Here is a 22,776-nt window from a genome sequence, read left to right as displayed (position 1 = left end):
TAAAACTGCCAGATTTACTGTTAGATATTTAATGTCCTGAACACAATTTAGATTTAGGCTCCAAAGAAACTGATGGTAACTGTAGTGAGAATTAGTAGAGACACTCACTGTGAGCCACATCATTTGCAATGGTAAACTCCATCAAAGGACAGTCATTAGTAAGTACATTTAGAGGAGGACAAGTTCTAACATCATAACAACAACAACAAAATCTTCTTTTAACTATTTTTAGTTTGTAAAACTCACTGGTCTTCTAAAAATAAGAACAAACTAAGACATTTTTTGCTAATAAGAGGAAAGTACACATAAATCCGAGAAGTGAGGTATACATTTTTCCCAGAACAATACTTGAGACCAGGTATGATCAGAACCATGGTGTGACACAATCTACAAACAAGGGGAAAAAACAAGACTATTTTGTAGAAATTAACTGTTAATAATCCTAAACTAATCCTTATCTTTTGACAAAGATAAAAGATATACTCATCACTGATAATTTTGTATGTTATTAGGTGAATACCAGCATTCACATAAGCCACTGTATCTGTAAACCTGTGCTGAAACCAGATAACTGTGATATCTGTTACATTTAATTCATTTGGGACAATCCTCTAGCACTAACCCATCAAGGGAATAAAAACATACTAATGTCATTAGGTAGTTTAAAATGGATAAGTTCAGCAAATCCTGGGACTTAATAATTGTCTTTGTTTAAATTTAACTAAATTGTGTCAACGGGCTGGCAATATTACCATTCATTCGTAATAAAACCAACAAGAAGATCAAATGACTAGAAACTAAAATAGCTTTGGGAGGCAGAGTCATAAAAGATGTATGATGAAAAAGGGAACACAGCATCGATTTCAATAGGTAGTTCTGAATAACTTTCTGAATCACCAACTGAAGGATTTACACATTCTCCTGAAAACATGGTTGCTAAAAGCAAATTCTGTGTTTTGTTTCTATGCTTATAAATGACATTATCTTAAAGGGACAAAGGAATAAGTACCTACATTAATTCCTTTCATTAAAGTGCTAGAGTACTACAAATACATTTCTTTATGAATCCCAATTTACCCCATATGAACACAACAGCAGTGTGAGCTGTTTAAAGGCCATCCTACCTGTGCTTTTTGATGCCATTGGAGAGAGCATCTCCTCCACCACAGTCTTTTCCTTCAGACATTCTGTGTTTTCTACTGTTCAAGTGACCTTCTTCCTCTTCAAAGGAGCGTGCTGTCACTGCTTCCAATTGACTCAGGGACTGCTCGGACTCGGAATCTGTGGCAGAGCAGGTTCATCGTGAATGAAGTGAACTTTGGTGCAAGGCTTCTGTAACAATGGATATCTCCCTTAATGCATCGGGCTTTGAAACTTAAGCAGCCTACTTTGTCCTTCAACAATTCCTCCGTTAACTACCTCCTCAGGGGTTTTAGAGAACCTGCACCCAATAATGTTCAAGTGGATTTGTGAAACAGATGGACACTTACATAAACTTATAATTAAGCCAATCATAAACCAAATGAGATTTCCAAAGATTACCTGATTTTTTAAGAAATCGTATTTAGTGGTTTCTCCCACTCCACATTTCTATTATCTTCCCTCTCAAAGCATCTTAGGCATGATTTACCAAAAAAAAAAAAAAATCTATTTTTAAAACTCATGTATAGCCTTTTCACCAAGATGGCGCCGAAAGCTAAGAAGGAAGCTCCTGCCCCTCCCAAAGCTGAAGCCAAAGCAAAAGCTTTGAAAGCTAAGAAAGCAGTGTTGAAGGGTGTCCACAGTCATAAAAAGAAGAAGATCCGCACGTCACCTACCTTCCGGAGCCTCAATGTCTTGGGTCTCCGGAGGCAGCCCAAATATCCTCGGAAGAGCGCCCCCAGGAGAAACAAGCTTGACCACTATGCCATCATCAAATTCCCTCTGACCACTGAGTCAGCCATGAAGAAGATTGAAGACAACAACACACTTGTGTTTATTGTGGATGTCAAGGCAAACAAACACCAGATCAAACAAGCTGTAAAGAAGCTCTATGACATCGATGTGGCCAAGGTTAACACCCTGATCAGGCCTGATGGAGAGAAAAAGGCATATGTTCGACTGGCTCCTGATTATGATGCTTTGGACGTTGCCAACAAAATTGGGATCATCTAAACAAAGTCCAGCTGTCTAATTCTAAATATACTTTCTTTTTTCCAACATAAAAAAAAAAACTCATGTATAATTAAAAAGCTGTAGTAGCTATACTTATGAGAAGTTTAATTTAAATTACATCCAATGCTGTAGACACAAAAGTAAAGGTAATTTTAAAATACATTTAAAAATACTTTTTCAATGTGATATTATTTAAATTCTCATGAACTAAAGCCCGAAGTATCCATATATTAATTATCAGGCAGGCATTCTTAGGATGGAATGCCATGTTCCCAACTGATTATGTATTCAGATTGGAGCCATCTGCCTGTTTGAAAATAACAAGACAACTCATTTTTGTCCAGCCCATGATGGCTTTCAGGCACTTGCACATTCTCCATCTGAGCATCTCCAAGATACTCTGGTGAAGGGAAGGCAGAGGAATGGGGGTGATCAACAAGTGAAAAGCCTCATGGCTTATGAGTAGGTGCGCCAGGATTGAACCCAGGTTTTCTGACTACTTGTTCAACACTTTATTTCACCTCAAAACACATTATTTAATCTCTATAAAACTTTAAATGGTGCTTGAATTTTTATTAAAGTGGAAGACCAAGATAACCTTCAACTTCCCATTGTGACTATCAAATCGCCTGTCCTCACCTACGGGAAAGACTTGGAAACACATTTGTGCAAACTTCCTCAAACACATTCATCAGCAATCACTAAGATTATGTTATAACTTAACTCTTCAGAAAACAAAATATTTTAGGGCTTTCTTCCCCAACAACTGCACTCCATAATTCAGCCAAAATCTTGAGCTTTATCATTACTAGGTTGGTTCTGTAGGGGCTGCAGAGCTGCAGGTTAGAACAGACAGTATACCTTGAGCTCTGACCAAGACACTCTGAATGATGAAATGACTTACAGAAAGACTTTCAACATTGGGAAAGTCCTTTTCATTTGCTACAAATAAAAATTTAATAAAATTTCTAGCTGGGTTTGTGGCTCAGTGGTAGAGCACTCTCTTATTACCTGGTACAAGTGAGGCACTTGTTTCAATCCTCAGCACCACATAAAAATAATAAATAAAATAAAGGCATTTTAAAAGATTTCTAAAACCATAGCTTTGTTATCTCACACATCTCATAATGAAGAAGTATATGACAGACCCCCTCTACCCATGGCCTCAGTTACCCAAGATCAACTACCGTCAAAAATACTAAATAAATTACACAAGTAAGCAATTCATAAGTTTTAAATCATGCAGCCTTCTCAATAGCAAGATGAAATATCTTTCCATCCACTCTGTCCTGCCTGGACAGAGAGTACGTGAGATAGACTGGCAATCTGACCATATTTTGGAGTCAGCAGAGATGTGAAAGCAAAGGCTACTAAGGGAGATGGCACAATAGTAAATGTTAAAAAAAAAAAAAAAGGCACTCAGCAGAGGCTAGATTGCTTTTCTGGGGGAGCAACAGGCAAAGCCAGAATCAAAGATGGCAACAGCAGTCTTGCAATGGTGGGTCAAGGTGGGTTTTCATATCTAAATTTTAAAATGTGTTTCACATAAAAAATTAATAATTTAGAGTCAAAGTAACTGTCTGCATTGGTATTATTAAGATGCATTCTTAGCTCATAATTTATATATCAAAAAAATCAAAAAAACTAAGCATTTATCAAACATTATTATACACAGGATATTGAGTTTGCAATTTAAAAGGATAAGACTTGCCTACTTAAAAAGGTTTTTTTTCAAAGTAGATATACAGTAAACACTAAACAAGAGGCAATAATAGATTTTTATGAAGTAAAAAAAATTTTTTTCCCAAAACAAGATTTCTATGTGGTGAAATATATAAGCTGGAAATCTACTACCTTTATCTGTATCAGTTACTGTAGGAATACACACTATGGGAACATTGTGCAAGGATAATAAATCACATGGCATTAAAGATCCTTGTCCTCTGTGGTTAGCAATACCTGATTCACTCCTTCTGTCCCCTCACCTTATCTACCTCTCTTCTATTCCTTTCATCTCTGCCCTCTCCCTTATCCTTATTCTTCTTTACATGACCCTCAAACTCCTTCTCTTATTAAGTTCATATTGCAAAGTCCAATGGTAATTTGCGATTCTAATTTTGACTCATCTACCAGATCTGAGACTACTGAATTCACTCCTCCCTTCCTTGTATCATGTGCAGGGCATGTGAGAGTCAAAGGATGAGGAACAGTTCCCACCTGTGGTCCAGCAGAGGTAGACTGGGGAAACCACTGAATTCAGTATATTTGTCTAGGTATAACAACAACACAAGTCTAAAAGCAGACAAAGTACCACAAAGGGGCATCACTTTGGAGTGGAGAAAAGAGTGTAAGGAGTAAGAGCAGGGGCAGAGGACAGATATGACACAGGAACCGTTCCAGGCAAGGAGAACAGCATGTCCCAGAGAAAAATGAGGGACTCAGGAAAGATGGTAGATGAAGATGGAGAATGGGAGAGGCAGGGTGAAGGCTGTGAGTCAGTCATGAAGTTGACCATGTAGGATAAATAAAAATCAATGGCAGATAGTGGGACAAAGAGGAATAAAATGAAGCTAGGAATGAGACAGTTAACACCATGTGCCATGACAGGCTATAATTGCTAGAGGTAAGTCCACTCAACTTTCAAGGTTCAAAGGTGAAAGAATGCAACACAATCAATTGTATGATCTATAGTATTGTGAAACAGAACCTAGTTCCTTAATAACAAAAGTTCAGTCATTTCTAGTTCTATAAGCAGGAATGTCTGATGTATGCAGTGTAAAATAAACTGAACTAAGTTTTTGGCAATAGGAAATCATTCATAATAGATTATAACTTCTTAGCACTAGTCACATGAAGCTTATTTCCAGTATGACATCATTTCACATAAAGACCAACAATTCTTAAGATTTAAATTCAAACATGTTTAGCTAAATATCAAATAGGCTACAATGACCATTGAGTTTTACTGATGAAGGTCAAAGCTTATCCAAAGATTAGCTTTTCAAACCTCCTGGTCAAGTAAATCAGTGATAGGTTTCAGGGTCTCTGGGGCAATAATTCAATTTTTTCTTTTTTTTTTTTAAATTGGGGATTAAACCCAGATTGTACCAGTAAGCTACATTCCCATTCCTAGTCTTTATTTTTTTTTGAGATAGGGTCTTGCTAAATTGTTGAGGTTGGTCTTGAACTTGACCTCCTCCTGACTGGACCTCCCAAGATGCTAGGATTACAGCTGTGGGTTCTTCAATTTTTTTTTTTGGCGGGGGGTGCATACCAGGGATTGAACTTAGGGCCACTCAGCCATTAAGTCACATCCCCAGCCATATTTTGTATCTTACTTAGAGACAGGGTGTGAACTTGTGATCCTGAGGCTGGGTTTGAACTTGCGATCCTCCTGTCTTAGCCTACAGAGCCTCTGGGATTACACGCATGAGCCACCCCACACCCGGCTGGGTTCTTCAATTATTATTATTATTTTTTAATGTGGTGCTGAGGATCGAACCCAGTGCCTCATGAATGCTAGGCAAGTGCTCTACCTCTAAGCTACAAACCCAGCCCCAATTTTGCCCACACATAAAGTATCAAATAGATCAGGCCTTATATAGACTATCGGTTGTTACTGGGCAATATAGTAATGGCTTAGTGTGAAGCAAAATGTATCAGAAAAGAGTGTGTTTTATGCTTCCCATGTGCTAGCTGCTGTGTTCTTATAGTAGTAGTCTAAGCTACAATACTTAGGCTGGGGTTGCAGCTCAGTGGTAGCGTGCTCACCTCACGTGGGGAAGGCACTGGGTTCGACCCTCAGCACCACATAAAAATAAAAATAAAGGTATTGTGTCCATCTACAACATATATGTGTGTGTGTGTGTGTGTATGTATATATTTTTTTTAAATGGGGGGTGGAATGGAGAATTAATGTTTAATGGGTAAGGAGTTTCAGTTTGAAATAATGAAATAGTCCTGGAGATGGATAGTGCTATAATTTGGATCTTAAATGTCACCCAAAGGCCCATAAGTTAAAGGCTTAGTCCTCAGCTTGCATTATCAAGTGGTGTGAAAACTTCAAGGAGTGGGGAGGTCTTTCCTCCAAAACTGTGCGCCAAAATAAAGCATTTCTCTTTATAAGTTGATTATCCAGGTATTTGTAACAGTGAAGAAAAGCTAACAGATGGGTGATAATGGTTGTAGAACATGAATGTAATGAACTTTACTGGACTGTACACTTAAAAATGGTTACAATGGTAAATTTTATGTTTTTATATGTATATAAAATATTATATAACATGACAACAAAAACACCTCCAAACAAGCAGACAAATAAAAATCTATCAGTCCAAGTCCAAGATCTATCACGTTGGATGGATGGATCACATTCTGGTCCTGTTAGTTCTCACCTTAATGCCAATTACAAAAATAACCATATAGAAGGAAAACCAAATTTTTCTGTTTTTAAATGCAGCAGCAAATTATTTTAACAATATGTAGTTAGATTTCAGACAATGCTAACTAGCCTTTCATTATTCTTATTTTCCACTGAATTTTCCCCTTATGTACAGATAATAAAGCAAAGCCACTTAAAATTTTCAAAATACTTCAGAGACCCCTGGAAAACAGGGTAGGGGATTTATGAAACAGTCAAACACTATTTACTAAATTTTTGGTGGGCAATTAGAAAAATCTGTACAGCCCATGATGGGAAATGGAAAACTTGGTATGTACCAAAACCACCTAGTACCAAAATGATTTGGGGGACTTAGAGTAATCATTGTATACTTTGTAGACAAAAAAAATAGCAAAATGACACTGCAAAAAGACCATTTTATAAGATAAGTGCACAAGTTTACAGAGAAGCATTTAAGGTAGACAAAATTCTTCCCATGTGCTAGCTTAATTTCAATTAAAACAGGAATTTAATTTCAATTAAAACAGGAATATTAATAGAATGGCTTAAAAACAAAACAAACAAAAAACCCCAAAGTTAGTTTTAATGTGACAATTCTTTAGTGGCTCTGACCTTTAAAATTCTGGTCCTATCAGGAACTTAGAACTAGCTTAAACCATTTCAGATTGAACTTGGTCCCCTTCCTCATCAAAATATCCTGGAAACCAATGGCTATGACTAGGTTTCTAGGACTCTACCTTTATTCTGGGTTTAAGAGGATTCTTACCTCTACCCTCTGTTTCTGAGTAAAGGAGCTTTCCAGGTGCTGATTTGTTAATTTTCCTACCATTAAAAGGCTGGAGACAAGGTCAGAAAGTTCACAATATAAACATGCCTCCAATTCTTAGAAGTTATCATGATAAGTACTTTTTAAAAAATAGGACCTTTGAAAGCTAGCCTGAGAACAAACAGTACAAAGGAGCAAAGCATGGAAGAGCTATGGACAATGTCCAAATTGCCCTTCCTCCTGTTACTTAGAGTAACAGGAAATGGGCAGGAAATGCACAGGCTCTAATACCTTTATTGTTTATGGCTTCCCGTGCAGCAGGCATGTTCTAAAAATGTTCAAAGTAATCCAAGGAATGGCTTAAAATATCAGTGCCAATTTTTTATTTAGCCTTAAGGTATCATTGCATAAACTCAAAATAATACAGCAATGAGGATCATAAAGAAAATAAAGAAAGCCTATTGCATACATTATAAACTGAAAATCAGGAGTACAGAGGAGGCTGCCAAGAGACTGCTATACTTTACTAAGGAAGTGATAAAAATGTGAAATAGAACCTTGGCAGCATGCAACAAGGGCTGGAGATATTCTAGCATATCATCTCTGATTGATGTCTAGGGTCAAAATTAACCAAATGGTATAGTGTTGCTTGTGACAGAGTTTCTTAAAGGTATTGGCTTGTCCCTAAACAAACCTACTACTGTTATAATTGAAGGTGAATCACACAATCCACATTATTGGGGTACTAGAAATCTTTTTTCTTCTTCTTCAGTTCTGGGGATGTAACTCAGGGCCTCACACATGCTAGGCAGGTGCTCTGCCACTAAGCTACACACCCCCAGCTCATAAAAAATATTATATGCATCTATTTTGGATTACTAAATCCAGAGCTTCCCAATCTGTCTTGCTGACAACCTTTCTCAAAATTATTTTCAGAAAGGTCACATATGCATTCACTCTACAAAGAAAATAATTCTAAAACTAAAAATCAGTTATAGAATAATCCATAGTTTAAAAACAAAGTATTTTCATGAGATTTCAATTTAACAAAGGAACATTTACAAAGTACCTACCACGTGGCTAGGTAAAGGGCTGGTTGCTGAGCTAATTTAGAAAGGTTAACGAGATATGGCTTGTACTCTCCACATACTCGATGTCCACTCCAGTGGAAAATACACATGTAAGTGTGTATTTAAACAAATGTTTGTGAGAATAAGGGAAGAAACCACTCTTAGGGGAACTACAATCTATTTCCATGAAGATATGACATGTGAGTTGTAATGGGAAGGACAGAGGCAACATCCAGGTAGGAAGAGAGAACACTTGGTGTTAGAGGAAAAGCAGAGAGCCCCAGGGCCTGACAGAACAAAGTATGTGGCCACCATTACCAGACACAGCTAGAGGAAGGTGGCCAGAGGGAGAAGATATAGCCCTGAGAAGCTGGCTGCTAAACTGAACAGATCAGAGTCTGGACTTAACCTGTGGGTAATGGGAAGTCAGTAGGTGTGTTCTGAGCATGATTAAGCCCTGGTTTAGACTTTACACATGACCTTAATGTATCATTTTCCATAATGATACATTAAGCTACCATAATGATCACCACACAGATTCGGTGGCTTAAAGCACAAATTTAGTGTTAAAAATTCTGGAAACCAGAAGTCCAACATCAGTTTTACTGAGTCAAAATCAAAGTTTTGAGAGGACCACACTCTCTCTGGGGAATCAAAGGGAGAATCTCTCTTCCATGCCTTTCCCAGCTTGGTGGCTGTCAGTATTCCTGGGCTTGTGGCCACATCACTAATTTCTGCTGCCATCTGCATGTGACCTCTCCTCTAATTGCTCTCTGCTTCTCTTATACAAATACTTATGATGGCATTTAAGTCCAACCTGCATAATCCATAATGATCTCATCTCAAAATTCTTAATCACATCTGTTAAGATCTCTTTTTGCAAATAAGGCAATATTTTACAAATTTCAGGGACTGGAACGTGGATCTATGTCAGGAGGATTGTTTCTCAACTTACTTTCTATAATGTGGGAGGGATCAAGTCTGGGAACAGGGAGAATAGCCAGGAAAGCACTGTTAAGTCTGTGGGGTCAAAAGTTAGGGGAGGCTAGACTGGGGTATGGTCAGTGAATACTAGGAGAGGAATGGAGAACAAGAGAAGATTACACATTTAGATTTGAGGAAGGGGGATGAGGAAGTGAACAAAAAATGATGTCCATATTTATAGTTTTTGCAGCACTTAGATGACAATGTCATTAATCAAGACAGGTACTACAGAAGGAATAGAACAGGATGACACGTCCAGTTTCCATCACACAGTTTGAGATGCATTGGGCCATGTGGAAATTTTCAGAATACAGAATACGGAATTTTAAGAAATGACTAAGAATAGGAAATCCTAAAGGATAGCTTATCCTCCACAACTAATTGGTCCTGTTTCATTCAATTTAGCCTTGAAAAATATATCTCAGAATTTTATTCAGTTGACCACCCAATATATACCAGCATATATGCTAGCTGCTAAGGACACAAAGTTCCTGGTGAAATTTACTGTTATTGAGGGGCAGGACTGACAAAAATCAAACAATCATACAAACAAGTACAAAATGCAAACTATAGGCAGTGCTACATGCTCTAAGGGGGGATTTGATCAAGTCAACAAAGTTAGCCGGGCTTTCTAGAGGAAGCCTCCAACTCCCAGCAGAGCTCAGAAGGAACATGGCCACTGAAACAAAAAAAAGGGAGAGAAGAGAAACTTTCCATGCTTACTAACAGTGCTTTACTCAAGCTCTTGTGGTCTCTCTCCCAGGACACTGGGACCTCAAATCAATCTTCACTTCTAAAATATTCTACTAGAATTCGAACTGTTGACTAAAGAACATACCTTCTTTTCTTTCATTTCCCAGTTCTTAGTATAATGTAAGCATATTATAAGATTCCACAATGGTTACTTACTAAAAGAATGAAATGTCCTAAAACACCAATCTGATATTATTCTACTTACTTATCTGTTTGTTCCCCACAAATTAATATGCTAAAATTCAAGTTCTCCAGCAAAATCTTGTAACAAGACTCATCAAAAACTGTTCTCAAACACCATCTTGGCTTTATATCCTCTCACTGCCCTTCAGTATTCAAAACGTTCACCCCTGCTTCCACCATGACACCTCATGGCTTTGGAAACTGTTTTGCTGTACCTTTGCGTGTGTATTGTTTCTCCACAGAGCATAGTTTTGCCCTCATCTGTCTGATGAACTCTTACTGACCCTTCGAAACACTCCTTAGATGCAGTCTCTTTTGTAAAGCGTTTTCCAACTTTCTCAGTTAGCTGCCTCTCCTCTGAATTGCTATCACACGCCTTATGTACCTTTGATGGTACGTATCACTTACTTGTCCAATAAATTTTTATCAAGCACCTCTTTGTCTAGCCCTATTCTAGGGGATAGAAATATACTGATGAACTAAACAAGACTCCCCCCTCCCCTCTTTATTGAGAAGCTTACATTCTAGTTGTGAGAGATCAATCAAAGCGTATTTTCTAAAAGGTACAATTTGAGGGGGATAAAGTGGGGTGGGGGAAGGGATAGAAAATAACAGGGTAAAGTTCTAAGTAGGAAATGAAGAAAATGGGTGAGTAAGTCCTGCATATAGATATCTGGGAAAACAAAGTTTCAGTCAGAGGAAATAATGAAAAGCAAAATCCTGAGGAAAAGGGCATGCTTGGCAAGTTTGAAAACTAGCACTGAGGTCAGTGGGATGGTGGAGCATGACTGAGAGGTCACACAGGTCTCAGGAAGGTAAGAGAGGGTCAGGTGACCTGGGACTGCAGCTTTTATTCTGGCTGAAAAGCAAAGCCATCAAAGGGTTCTGTGCAGAGGATCGATACAGATCCATGCTTGGAAAGGATCTCTATGAATGTTATGCTCCAATACTGCGAGAAATAAGATGCAAACCTGGAGGCTAGTCTGTTTGGACAGTTGCTGTGATAACCCAGGTGAGAGGTGATGGGGCCTCAGCCTGTGTGAGAGCAGTGGAATTCTGAGATATGACCAGATTCTGCTCTCTTTTGAAGGCAGATCTGATAAGAATTGTTGGATATAATATGAGAGAAAAATAAGAGCCTATGATGGATAGTCCAAAGGTTCTCAGCTTTGGCTAAAGAAGTGGAAAGACAGAACATCTATTTATGAAGATGTGAAGACTGTGCAAGGGACAGGTTTGTGAGAAGAATCACAAGTTCTCTTGCAGGCATTTTAGGACATTTGGGAGATCCAATCAGACAGTTAAATGAATACATAGATATTTAGATATGAGTCTGAATGCAGGGAGAAGAATGAGAATGGGGATACAAAATTGTTGGGAGTTACCAGAATGTAGACTATATTTAAAAGCATGGGATAAGATGAAGTCATCCAAAGCAATGCTGCAAAGGCTTTGATGTGTTCAGGAATTACCTAGGGATCTGTAAACATGCAGATTCTTATTTGCAAGGTGTGTGTTGGTGCCTGAGATTCTGCATTTCCAAGGCTCCAGGTGATGTCGATGTTACTATTCCAGAGACCATACTTTGAGTACAAAAGATCTAGAGAGTCAGTATAGAAAGAAGAGAGAACAGGTTCAATGATCATAGCCTGAGCACAAGAAGAGTACTGAGAAAGGACCACATCAATAGGCAACATAGGACACTGAAGGCCCAGGTGAGAGAAACTGCAGTGCCACAGCAAGAACAAACATACAGAGGGTGTTCAAGAAGAATGACAGGAGGGCAAAGTGACGTGGCGTCAAGTTGATGGTGGGGTTGTTTTTATAAATATACCGCTGGGGACAAGGACAGATTGGTTCCTGGAGAGAAAAGGAACTGCATAATGTCCCTCTGTGAGTGACAGGGGCACAAAGAGAGGAGTTGGTTTCAGTTAGGGACAAAGTATTCTTCACTATAAAGTACAGAGGCAGAATACAGGGATACACTTGCATGTGAGGCTTTGGCAGTGGTAAAGAAAAATTTCTCAGTGACATAAACAATGTCCTCGAGTGGAGCTGAGAGGAAGAGAAGGTATTAGAAATTTTAGAAGAGAGCAGAAGTATGAAGCAAGTGTGTAGAACGAACTAACTAGAAAAACATAAATGGACTGCTGGGCAGCAAAACAGATTCAGCAGACATTAACAACCATGGAGCTGAAGGAGATATCAGCAGGGGCTTATACTTGACTTCAGTCTCAGCTAGTTGCTTGGGAATTGGCATGGAAGGGTTAGAAGAGGCTGGAGTTCTGCTTGGTGAGTTCAATGTAGGGAGAGTCAGGAATGAAAGTGATCACTCCATGAAATCTAATCCAGGCAAGGAGGAAGGGGAGGACACAAGACTAACAGTGAAAACATGGAGTACATGTATTGGTGAGGCCAAAGAAATGTCAGGTCAGGGTTTTAGAGAGAAAGGGTCAAAAGGCAGAAGATAGTAGTTAGATTGTGGGATGAATAAAATTGGGATTACAGAGGGGATGTAGTTACTGAGATTCTGGATCTGATCTTGGGAGGAACTATAGTGGACTGGAGGACCAGATACCTCAACGCATTATACATGATTATCTTCCATGCCTGTCTCTCCTCCTAGCTTGCCCACAAACCCACTGACTTCAGAGACTTTATCTAATTATCTTAGTATCCCTGGGCCTAACAAACCATCTGGCACATAGTCTGCACTCAAAAAGTATTTTCGATTAATGAGACCTTCTTAATAGCATTAGGACAATACCAAATATACATGGTTTTATAATGAACATTAATAGAAGCATTAGTCAATAAAACATTTTTAAAAGTGATAATGAACCATAAAGTCAACCCAAAACTTAAAGGATAAATTACATTCATTTACTAGTTTGTACCTCTACACACACACACACACACACACACACACACACACACACCAGTATGAGTAAGCTGCTAGATCAGTTTTCAATACTATAAACAAACTAGATGAAGAGCCCCTTCCACTGCTCGAGACCTGTTCTGAATATTGTACCACATGCTACATATATTGTACCACATGCTACATATGATTGTACCACATGCTACATAGTAAAGTCATATTCATATTCAATGTTATATATCAACCAATTAACCTGTTTTCTGCTAAGCAACAGGGGAAATACAAATTACTAGATAGTCCAGAGTATAGAAAAAAGACTTGGGAAAGTCACAGATACAAATATACAGCTATTTTAAAAACAACTACAGGAGAGAATATTGGACTGTATGAACAAAGTCTTACTAAATGGTCTTTATGGACTTTTGAGTTCTTACCAATAAAACTTATGACCTTCATCAAATCCTGTATATTCGATATGTAAACTGTCACTATAGCTGTTATTAATTTTTATCAGCTATCACCTGTTGCATTTATTGGATTAAATTCTAACATAGTTCAAAATTGTTCCCATGTCACTTTCCTCCACACAAAACCAAAGTTCTTACATTACCACCTTCCACTTTGAAAGTTTTGATTTAGAAAGACATGATTTAAAAGATATGCCCTTATAACTGTTGAAAAATGCTAAAGCTGCCTTCAGCCTCATGTCATAACCATCTATTGGTATTGCCAGTCTACATTATTGGATTTTATGCATTATTCATGCATATTTCAACCAAAATAGCATTAAGAAGAAAACCTAGCAAGAAAGCTTTTCTTGAGCAACTGATCTCAACATGTTTCTAAAATGGAAATTGAGCACACAGGGTAGGAATTTTCCACAAAACTGCTATCTCAGACTAGTATCAGTACTTAAAAATAATTGCCATAAAATCATTTAACTGGTAATAAATAAATATTTATTACCAGTTAAATGATTTTATGGCAATTATTAGATGATTACCAGAGACTTGTACAGTCATGAACCTTTAGTTTTCTCCCTTAGTTTTTCTTTGCCCCTCTATGAGGTCTCATAGATCCAATTTGATTGCAAGTTCCTTGAGCAAGTTTAATCTTTGATATCATCTCATCCTTTCTTCTTCCTTTGCCACTCATCCACACCTACCCCACTGATGCATGGAATCAGCAAGTACCACTGATAACCTTGTATCTGTATAGATTACCAAACATTTTCAAGGAGGACAGAAATATCAATGACATTAATTCAACAACCTATATTCATCGGCCAAGCTTTTAGAGAGTGGAAAATGATCCTGCGCTAAGCATTTTAGGGAATGTCAATGGATATGGTCCTTCCCATCCCAAAGAGACCAAGTACAACACAACATAAGGCTATTAAAGAGATATAAACTAAAGGAATAAAGAAAGGAATGAACTCTATTTGGAGGAGTGAGGGATGACTGTCTAGGAAAGGATATATTTGAAAGATATTTGAGAGCTTTGGTAGAGATGAGGATAGTAAAAAAAAAATGAAACTAATTAGGTAGAAATATGTGAATAGAATCACTTTTTTTCTTCCATAAAGTGTCTTTATTTGCTGGCAAAATGACGTTTTTTTACAGAAAACTCTAGTTAGCATTTGTTTCTTGTTAAATCCTTTTGTTTCAATATGCATGAACATTTAGCTCTTTTCCAAGAAAGTGTTCATTTAGTTATAATTGAAATTTTGCTTGACATAACTATTTCATTCCTTATACACACACACACACTCACACACACACACACACACACAAAATGAAAACAAAATGTGATGCTTTGTTAAATGTATCTCCTTTTAAATGTTTTACACAATGAAATGCAAATTGTGAGAAAGCAATCTGTTTGCTTCATGGAATTTTATGAAATCTTTAGTCACCGAGCACAGTGAAAAAAATGATTTTCTCAAGAGATCCCAAAGGGCTGGAAAAATTATTATATTACACTGTTAGCTTGGCATCAAGGTCTGTCTTACCCACCATATTAGTAGATTTCCATTGATCCTGCTTGTCTGAAAAAAGCTTAAAGGAACATGATAAAGGAAAACAGGAAATCACATGGACTTTCAATCTAGGTAAATAAAATTATCCTTTTAAAGGAAGTGACACAAGTTGGCAACTTTTTAAAAGAAGATTGAACATTTAGTGAAAAGATTTTAAGAATTTTTTTAGTTGTAGATGGACACAATATCTTTATTTATTTTTATGTGATACTGGGGATTGAACCCAGTTCCTCACACATGCAAGGCAGCCACTCTACCACTGAGGCCCAGCCCCAGCCCCCAAGTTTCAAATATTTTAAGAGAAGTATCTTTAAGTACTTTTTCATATATTCTCAATATGAGGACAGGCTTGATTTAATCCATTATTGTGATTACAGGAATTAAAATTAACTTTCCAATGAGATATAGCTTTGACTACTTTTGCTTGCTCTCATTTAGCTATATATCCAATTGCCTAGTGCCATGGCTGCTTTTGAGGCTTAGCTAAAGACTAGGGTGGACTGTGTGAGTGGGGGAATAAGAGGACAGATGGATATGAACAGACAGGCAGGGTTTGGATCATGTTAAGAGCCTTGTAGGCAGCCTGCTGGGGTGGCTGGATCTTATTCATGGTGCCATGAGAAAGACTGTAGGTGGGGAAAGCGACAATGTATCATCTACAAAAGGGTTGTTGTGGATAACTGTACAGAATGAAGTTCAATGGGGCAAAGCTAGAAGCCAAGATCAGTTCATGCTAAGTGAAGTTAGCCAATCCCCAAAAGCAAAATGCCAAATGTTTTCTCTGATATAAGGAGGCTGATTCATAGTGGGGTAGGGAGGGGGAGAATGGGAGGAATAGATAAGCTCTAGATAGGGCAGAGGGGTGGGAGAGGAAGGGAGGGGGCATGGAGTTATTAATGATGGTGGAATGTGATGTTCATTATTATCCAAAGTACATGTATGAAGACACGAATTGGTGTGAATATACTTTGTATACAACCAGTGATATGAAAAATCGTCCTCTATATATGTAATATGAATTGTAATGCATTCCACTGTCATATATAAATAAAAAAATTAAAGAAATTTAAAAAAAACAACTAGCCATACCTCAGGTAACAAAGAGAGCTCACATATGTCAACCCCTGAGTGTACTAAGCACTATTTTAAGTACACTACAAATATTTATTACTTATAATAATCCTATGACACATTTGATCATGAAAAAATGATGCATACAAAATTGAATTAACTTTTCAAAGGGTATAAGAATGGGTAGAACTATGATTCACCAACAGCCTCCAGCCCCAAGACCTAGACTTTAACCATTGCCCTAGATTAACAGAACAAAAATTCAAGGGATGACAGTAAGGTAGAATGGACAGGCCTTGGACTGTGTTTTCCTGAATCGGCACACAAATGTCATGAATCGACCTCCAGTTTCTGCCTGCAGGAAATGAAAGAGGAGTCACTTAAATGAGGCCAATTCCAGAAAAAACAGGATCTGAGAGGAAGACTAAGAATTCATCTTTCATATATGAAGCTGACAGCTCAGTATATGTCTCTACCAAGAGGTCAGGGTTATGGTAGTCAAGATAATTGTTATCTCAAAGATATCCAGGCCCTTATTCCAGAAATTGTATGTTATCTTACATGGTAAAATGGACTTTGCAGATTTGATTAAATGAAATCTTAAGATGGGGAAGATTATCCTGGATTATTTGTTTGAACTCAAAGTTACCACAAGGGTGCTACCAAAAGGGAAGGACAAGGAACAGAACATCATGGTAGAAAGGAATGGGGGAGGAAACCTGCTCAGCTCATGAAAGCATGGAAGCAGAGAGAGGAGGGGGCCAAGGGTAAGATATACTCTTCTAGGGTATGTGCCCAAGTACCTACTTCCTCTAACTAGGCCCCACCTCTTACAGGTTCTACCAATAATGCCATAAATGATTAGTACATCAGTAGATTAATCCACTGATGAGGTCAGAACCCTCGTGATCCAATCATCTCCCCAAAGTCCCACCTCTGGACATTGCTGAATTGGGGACCAGCCTTCAACACATGAGCTTTTGGGAGACATTCCCAATTCAAACCATACCAGATAGTATTTAAAGTTATATGATATGGAAAGTCTAAGTAAATGAAGCAATAACTGAACAAGTCTGTTTGGGAAGGCACAAGGAAGTAGTATCGGAAGGAATGATCTTAGTTACAGGGAAACATTTCTTCTTCCTTAATAGAAATGAAGGAGGACGTGGGAACAGAGGTCAATGTCTAAATACTGTGGTGAGAAGACAAAGCCATTCCCAAATGATGGCCATTATGATCTCAATGAATTATGTGGCTAGGTCAACAGTAGGTAAAGAATTTGAACTGAAGGCATCTAACCCTTCAGTTTAATTCACTTTCTATAATATTCCAAATGATTCCCAATATTTTTAGTGGTAAACAAGGAAGGCCACATAAGTTTAGACAAATAAAACAAAACACAGGTGGTCATTCAGGGGACCTTAGGACATTTCCTATGGCTGTGGTAGAATGTGCAGATTAGTCTAGGCACTTGGACTCCACATCAGAAGCTTTCTCAACACAGCAATCCATGAAGTAGCAAATGGCACTAAACAATGTGAATTGGCTCTTGATATGGAAATGACTTGTCAGTCCTGACTTAAAGACTGCAGTTTTTTTTATCTCTTCCTCCCAGAGGAGATAATTGTGGAGAAAAATGTTAAAATATTACTATGAAGAAGAAAAGTAACAGTAGCTACAAAATGTCTATCAAAAAAAGAATGGTTAAGGAAACTGTGGTACAATGACACTGAAGCCTTTACAAAGAGGTATGGCCTTACAAAGCCTTTAAAAGAACATGCTAGAGCTATAATAAAGATGGGAAAGACTTCTAAAACAAATTGAAAAAGCTGATCTAGAGCAATTAAACAGCTACTTCCACGTACGTCTTTTAAAAAAAAAAAGGCTTATGTACACAAATATATATATACAAGTGAATGCTTAGCAAAGGTCTAGAAGAGAACATAGCAGGATATTAACAAGAACTTCTGACGCAGAGTGTGTGATCAGTTAGGGAGAATGTCACTGGGCGTGGTATTATTATAATAAATTATTTATAACAAATAATATGCTTTGTTTTGTTTGTAGTACCAGAGATGGGACCCAGGATCTCGTGCATACTAGAAAAGTACCTTAAACATGGGGGTTTTTAAATAAAATAACATTAAGTTGTTTTTAAGAATAACAAAGATAAGCAGTGGAAGAACCTGAGATCTTTTATATTCAGACCTCAATGCATTTAATCCCATAAACTTCTGAATGACTTCCTTTAGGGGGCCCTTACATAAGGAGTACATGACATAACACCAACGGATGTGACACAGTGTTATGTATAATAAATTTCAGCAGTCTTCAGTGTTGGCTACCTTCCAGCCTCCCAGTCATGTAGACTACTTTGTCAATCTTTCTTTGCCTTCCTAGTAGGAGTCACTGTTTCATATTTAACTGACACCACCACCACCACCATCATCTTTCTCTATTACGAAATTTGGCTATTAACATTATGTTTTCCTCTTGTTTTAATTCTGCCACACCTCTGCCAATGGTGCTGCCATTTGCTTCTGTTTTATATAATGATCTCTCCTCTATTAAGTCTACACCCTACCAACCCCCTTTCCTTGTCCTATATTCTCATACCCTTTTACCTTCCTGAGCCTAATCTTCTTTAGTTCTTATTTCCACTCTCTCTCTCACCATGGTTCCTCATTTCATTTCCTATTATGAATTTGATCCTTCACTTCACATACACAAAGGTTTTATGATTTCACGGACAAGTTTTATGAAACCCATATTTATGTATATTCACTTGTTATACAAGAATTTAATTTCCTTCAATAAAATAATTTTTCTCTATTTCACTGATCTCCAACTATTTCCCTCTATATTTGCTTCTCCTCCCCACCCACATATGTCTCAGAACTTCTAAAATCAATTCCCACAAGTTTAAATTTCCTTGGTACTTCCTCTTCTAGGTTGTCTTCCTCTCTCTACCTATAGCTCTAAGTTTTTAGTGCCAGTACTACCAGGCACTATTCTAAGCACTATTTACACATATGAACTCATTTAATCCTTAAAGTACTAAAATAGATATTACAATTGCTCCATTTTAAGTGTGTAGAAATTCAGAACCAGAGAGGTCATGAAGCTTGCCCCAGGTGACAAAGTTGGTCAGCGCTAGAGGACTTGAAGTCCACACTCACTGCAGGCAGGCTATGCATGTGTTTCTGAGTCAAAGTGAAGCATTTACTTTTGCCTGCTCCAGCTATATCGAGGACTCACCTCTACTTCAGCACTAAGCATACTGAACTGTAACCAAGTGTTACTCATCTGTATTCTTCACTCTTGGACCTCTTTGAAACTGTCCATCTTTCTTAGAACATGTGATAGCACCTGGCAGCAGGAGGTATTAAATAAATGGTCACTGAACAAAGGAATAAGTCAAATATGTCCCATTTTAATAGCACTCCAATCCTAGTATAGCATATACTAGGCAGACTCAGTAATAAATTTTATACCAAGCCTTCCTTACTTATATGACACACAAAAAAATTGCAGTTTGGAGAACTATACTAATATATATCCATGTATTTATTCTGGGAAACTCCAGATAACAACATGCTAACACAACATTTAGATGGTGGACTATAAATCACCCACAACAGAGATGAAAGGATTCCAGTTACCTGACAGTGCATCATAGAACTCGTCCTCACTAAGGATGCTGAGAGGCGGAGACCCTTCCACCAGAGACTGCTCTAATTCATGATGTTCAGTGGCTAGAGTCTCCAGTGCTTCTGACAAAATTTTGTTTTTTTCTTGCTCCTGTTCCAATTTAAAATTCCTCACCTAGAAGAAAACAGATAGACAAAAGATTTCAGAGTGACAAGAGACAGACTTACTCAGACAATGTTATTTGTTTTTGATTCATATCTACTGAAACAACAGAAATGAAAACAGTCATGTTATACACTCATGGATGAATGAGCAAAATTACTAAGCTAATTTTGTTCTTCCCATGGGGCTTTTTCTCACAACAGCTAAGTTAATGAAAACAGATTAAGAACTACCAAACAAATTCAGCTCAATCAGGATTCTAGATTAAGAAGCATGTTAATCAATTCAGAAATCACACATTTTTTTTTAAAAAATAGTATTTCTCAACATTAATCATGAAATAAAAAGCTTGAAGATGGTTTTAACAAAATAATGTGAGCCATTCTAATGTTAAAAATGTCTACCACATCAAAGAAAAGATATACTTCCCTAGCAGTAGGTCTATCAAATAAAACAAGTTGTCCAGTAATAAATATAACTACTTTAATTTTAATTGTTCAATTCCATATTTTAGCTTCAATTCCACATCTTCAACTTACTATACTCAAAAAAATAAAAAATAACAGACAGTGTAAACTCTGGTTTGATTTTTCATCTTTCAAAGGACCATCCATTCCTTGCATGTGATTCAAGACTTCTGCAGATGACTAAAACCCTCAAAGCTCCATGTAACCTAATCTCTACAAAACAGCATTACTAGACTTGGTAGGAAGAGTTTCACCTATCTTGTATTAGTAGTTCAGGTCATTTAGTCCTTAATCTGGTTGGATTAGGAGCCAATAGAGCACTGTATATAGGAGCCAAAAATGTTGAGATCTACTGTTGCAATGTGTGTGTGTGTGTGTGTGTGTGTGTGTGTGTGTGTGTGTGGTCAACATAGTGGTCTTCAAACTTTTAAATTTAGCAGTAAAATATGTTTATCAAATATAAAAAAGATATTTTAGGAAGCAGAAACATGCTGGTGATGCTGGGTGTGGATCAGAAGTCTCACTGCTTTGACTTTCTTCTCCCCTCCCCATGGACTCTGGAGGCCCAAACCCAGGAGCTAGTCCCACAGTTGGAAAAGCACTGGACAGCGTGAACTCCCTATACCTCTTCCAGGTCAAACCTTTTGTGTGCAGGTCCTGGGTCCTAGAAGCTGTAGAACTCTCACAATGGCTCCTGCTTTCCTCACTGCACAGGATCTAACCCTCTCACTGCCTGACATTCCCATTCTCCTCCCCATGAACAAGGATGAAGCATTTCTGTCTCTGTTCTGACTCCAGGGCCCTTTGTGGCCCTGAGGTCTTAAGAGCTGCACAGTAGGTACACCACTCCAAATAAGAATCCTGGATACCACTTAAAATACAATTTTACTGAATGCTCAGTTCATAGCACAAAGCAGGGTTACATCTTTATGATCTTGGGAATAGTTCCAGTCCTTAGACACCTTACTGTTTATAGCATTGAGATTATAATTATTAGAGCTGTTAATGAAATAAAAATAGCAGTAAATGGTAAGCAATAATAAGCAGAGACATAAACTAAAAAAATTATATAGAGAATTACAATTTTTAGGAAACTGAAAAATATTTGGCAAATATTCCTATAATCTAAACAGTTATTTCCAGAAGAGGAAATATTTGTACTATGGCTTAGAGCAACTTAAAAAAATAAAATATGGTTCTTCCTCCCTCTGATGATTTAAACAATTCACTTATCTAGATTTGAGGACAACACCCAAAATGATTCTTCCTTTGAATGAAAAGATCTATCAGCACTGTTATATTTGTAGATTCCAAAAACAATACTGTCAGATCAAAGTCTTCCATCTCTGCCCACTCTCTTTAGCCTTATCTTTTTCACTTTTCAAATATTAAAAATGTAAATGTGTTATTACATTGTACTTTTAAAAATGAAGGTCAACTAAATGATCCCCTCTAGTTAAAAAATACATACATTTTAATACCTAAATTTATCTAGCAGATTTCAGCAAAATGGCAAATAAATGATCAAGGTCCAAAAATATCCAGTTCCCTCAACAAGATTTTATTCAAAATGTAGTTATAATCCTTTACCATCTAAAATAAGCAGCACTTCGCTTCTACACATCTACATCTGTTCCCACTTGTTCCCAAGAGAAAGTGAACAGGGTGGGAAACAGGAAAGGAAGAGGCTCTCACCTCCTATTTCTGACCTTGATTTTATTTTTCAATTCATCTGAGGGTACTCTTACTAGTTTCAAGCCTAACAGGATCAACTGAACTAAAGAAACTACTATAAAACTACCCACAAAATGGTAATCTCTACCATTATTTAAGGGATGTACATGAGAAAGTAACTCTACATAGCACAGAAATTGCACTAGTAATGAATGAACTCTCTGGTTGCTTTAGAGAAGCATCTAGCAGCATACTTAACTTCCATTAACACTTTTTAGTCAGAGGGATTACTGGAACAAAGTAATTTCAAACCTTCTAAAAATCTCAACATTTCAGAAATACCTAGGGGAAATTTTGCATTTAAAAATGAGTATTGAACTGCTAATAAAGATATTGCAGAGTGCAACTTCATAAAATACTCATCTTACCTTTGAACCATTTCCAAATTTTCCCCTGCTAGCATAGAAATTATTATAATAGAAACAGTACCTTTTGTGCATTTATTTGTGCATTACAATCC

At 37.4% G+C, this 22,776-nt stretch overlaps 1 protein-coding gene and 1 pseudogene across 1 annotated transcript in view; one reads left to right on the top strand and one right to left on the bottom strand.

Annotated features, from left to right (window-relative positions):
- The window catches only part of Osbpl1a (oxysterol binding protein like 1A), a 218,075-nt gene that overhangs the window by 72,083 nt on the left and 123,216 nt on the right, over positions 1-22,776 (bottom strand). The window contains exons 16-17 of the mRNA XM_026388022.2: positions 19,965-20,127; positions 1,125-1,281 (exon numbers count right to left, since the gene is read on the bottom strand). Of these exons, the coding sequence (XP_026243807.2) occupies positions 1,125-1,281; positions 19,965-20,127 (320 nt within the window). The remainder of the gene's footprint in view (positions 1-1,124; positions 1,282-19,964; positions 20,128-22,776) is intronic.
- LOC113182210 (large ribosomal subunit protein uL23 pseudogene) lies at positions 1,680-2,205 on the top strand (annotated as a pseudogene).

Source organism: Urocitellus parryii, chromosome 13 (assembly GCF_045843805.1).
Source record: "Urocitellus parryii isolate mUroPar1 chromosome 13, mUroPar1.hap1, whole genome shotgun sequence".
Lineage (NCBI taxonomy): Eukaryota > Metazoa > Chordata > Mammalia > Rodentia > Sciuridae > Urocitellus > Urocitellus parryii.
The sequence above is the reverse complement of the archived record's forward strand: the minus strand, read 5'-3'. Positions and strand labels throughout refer to the sequence as shown.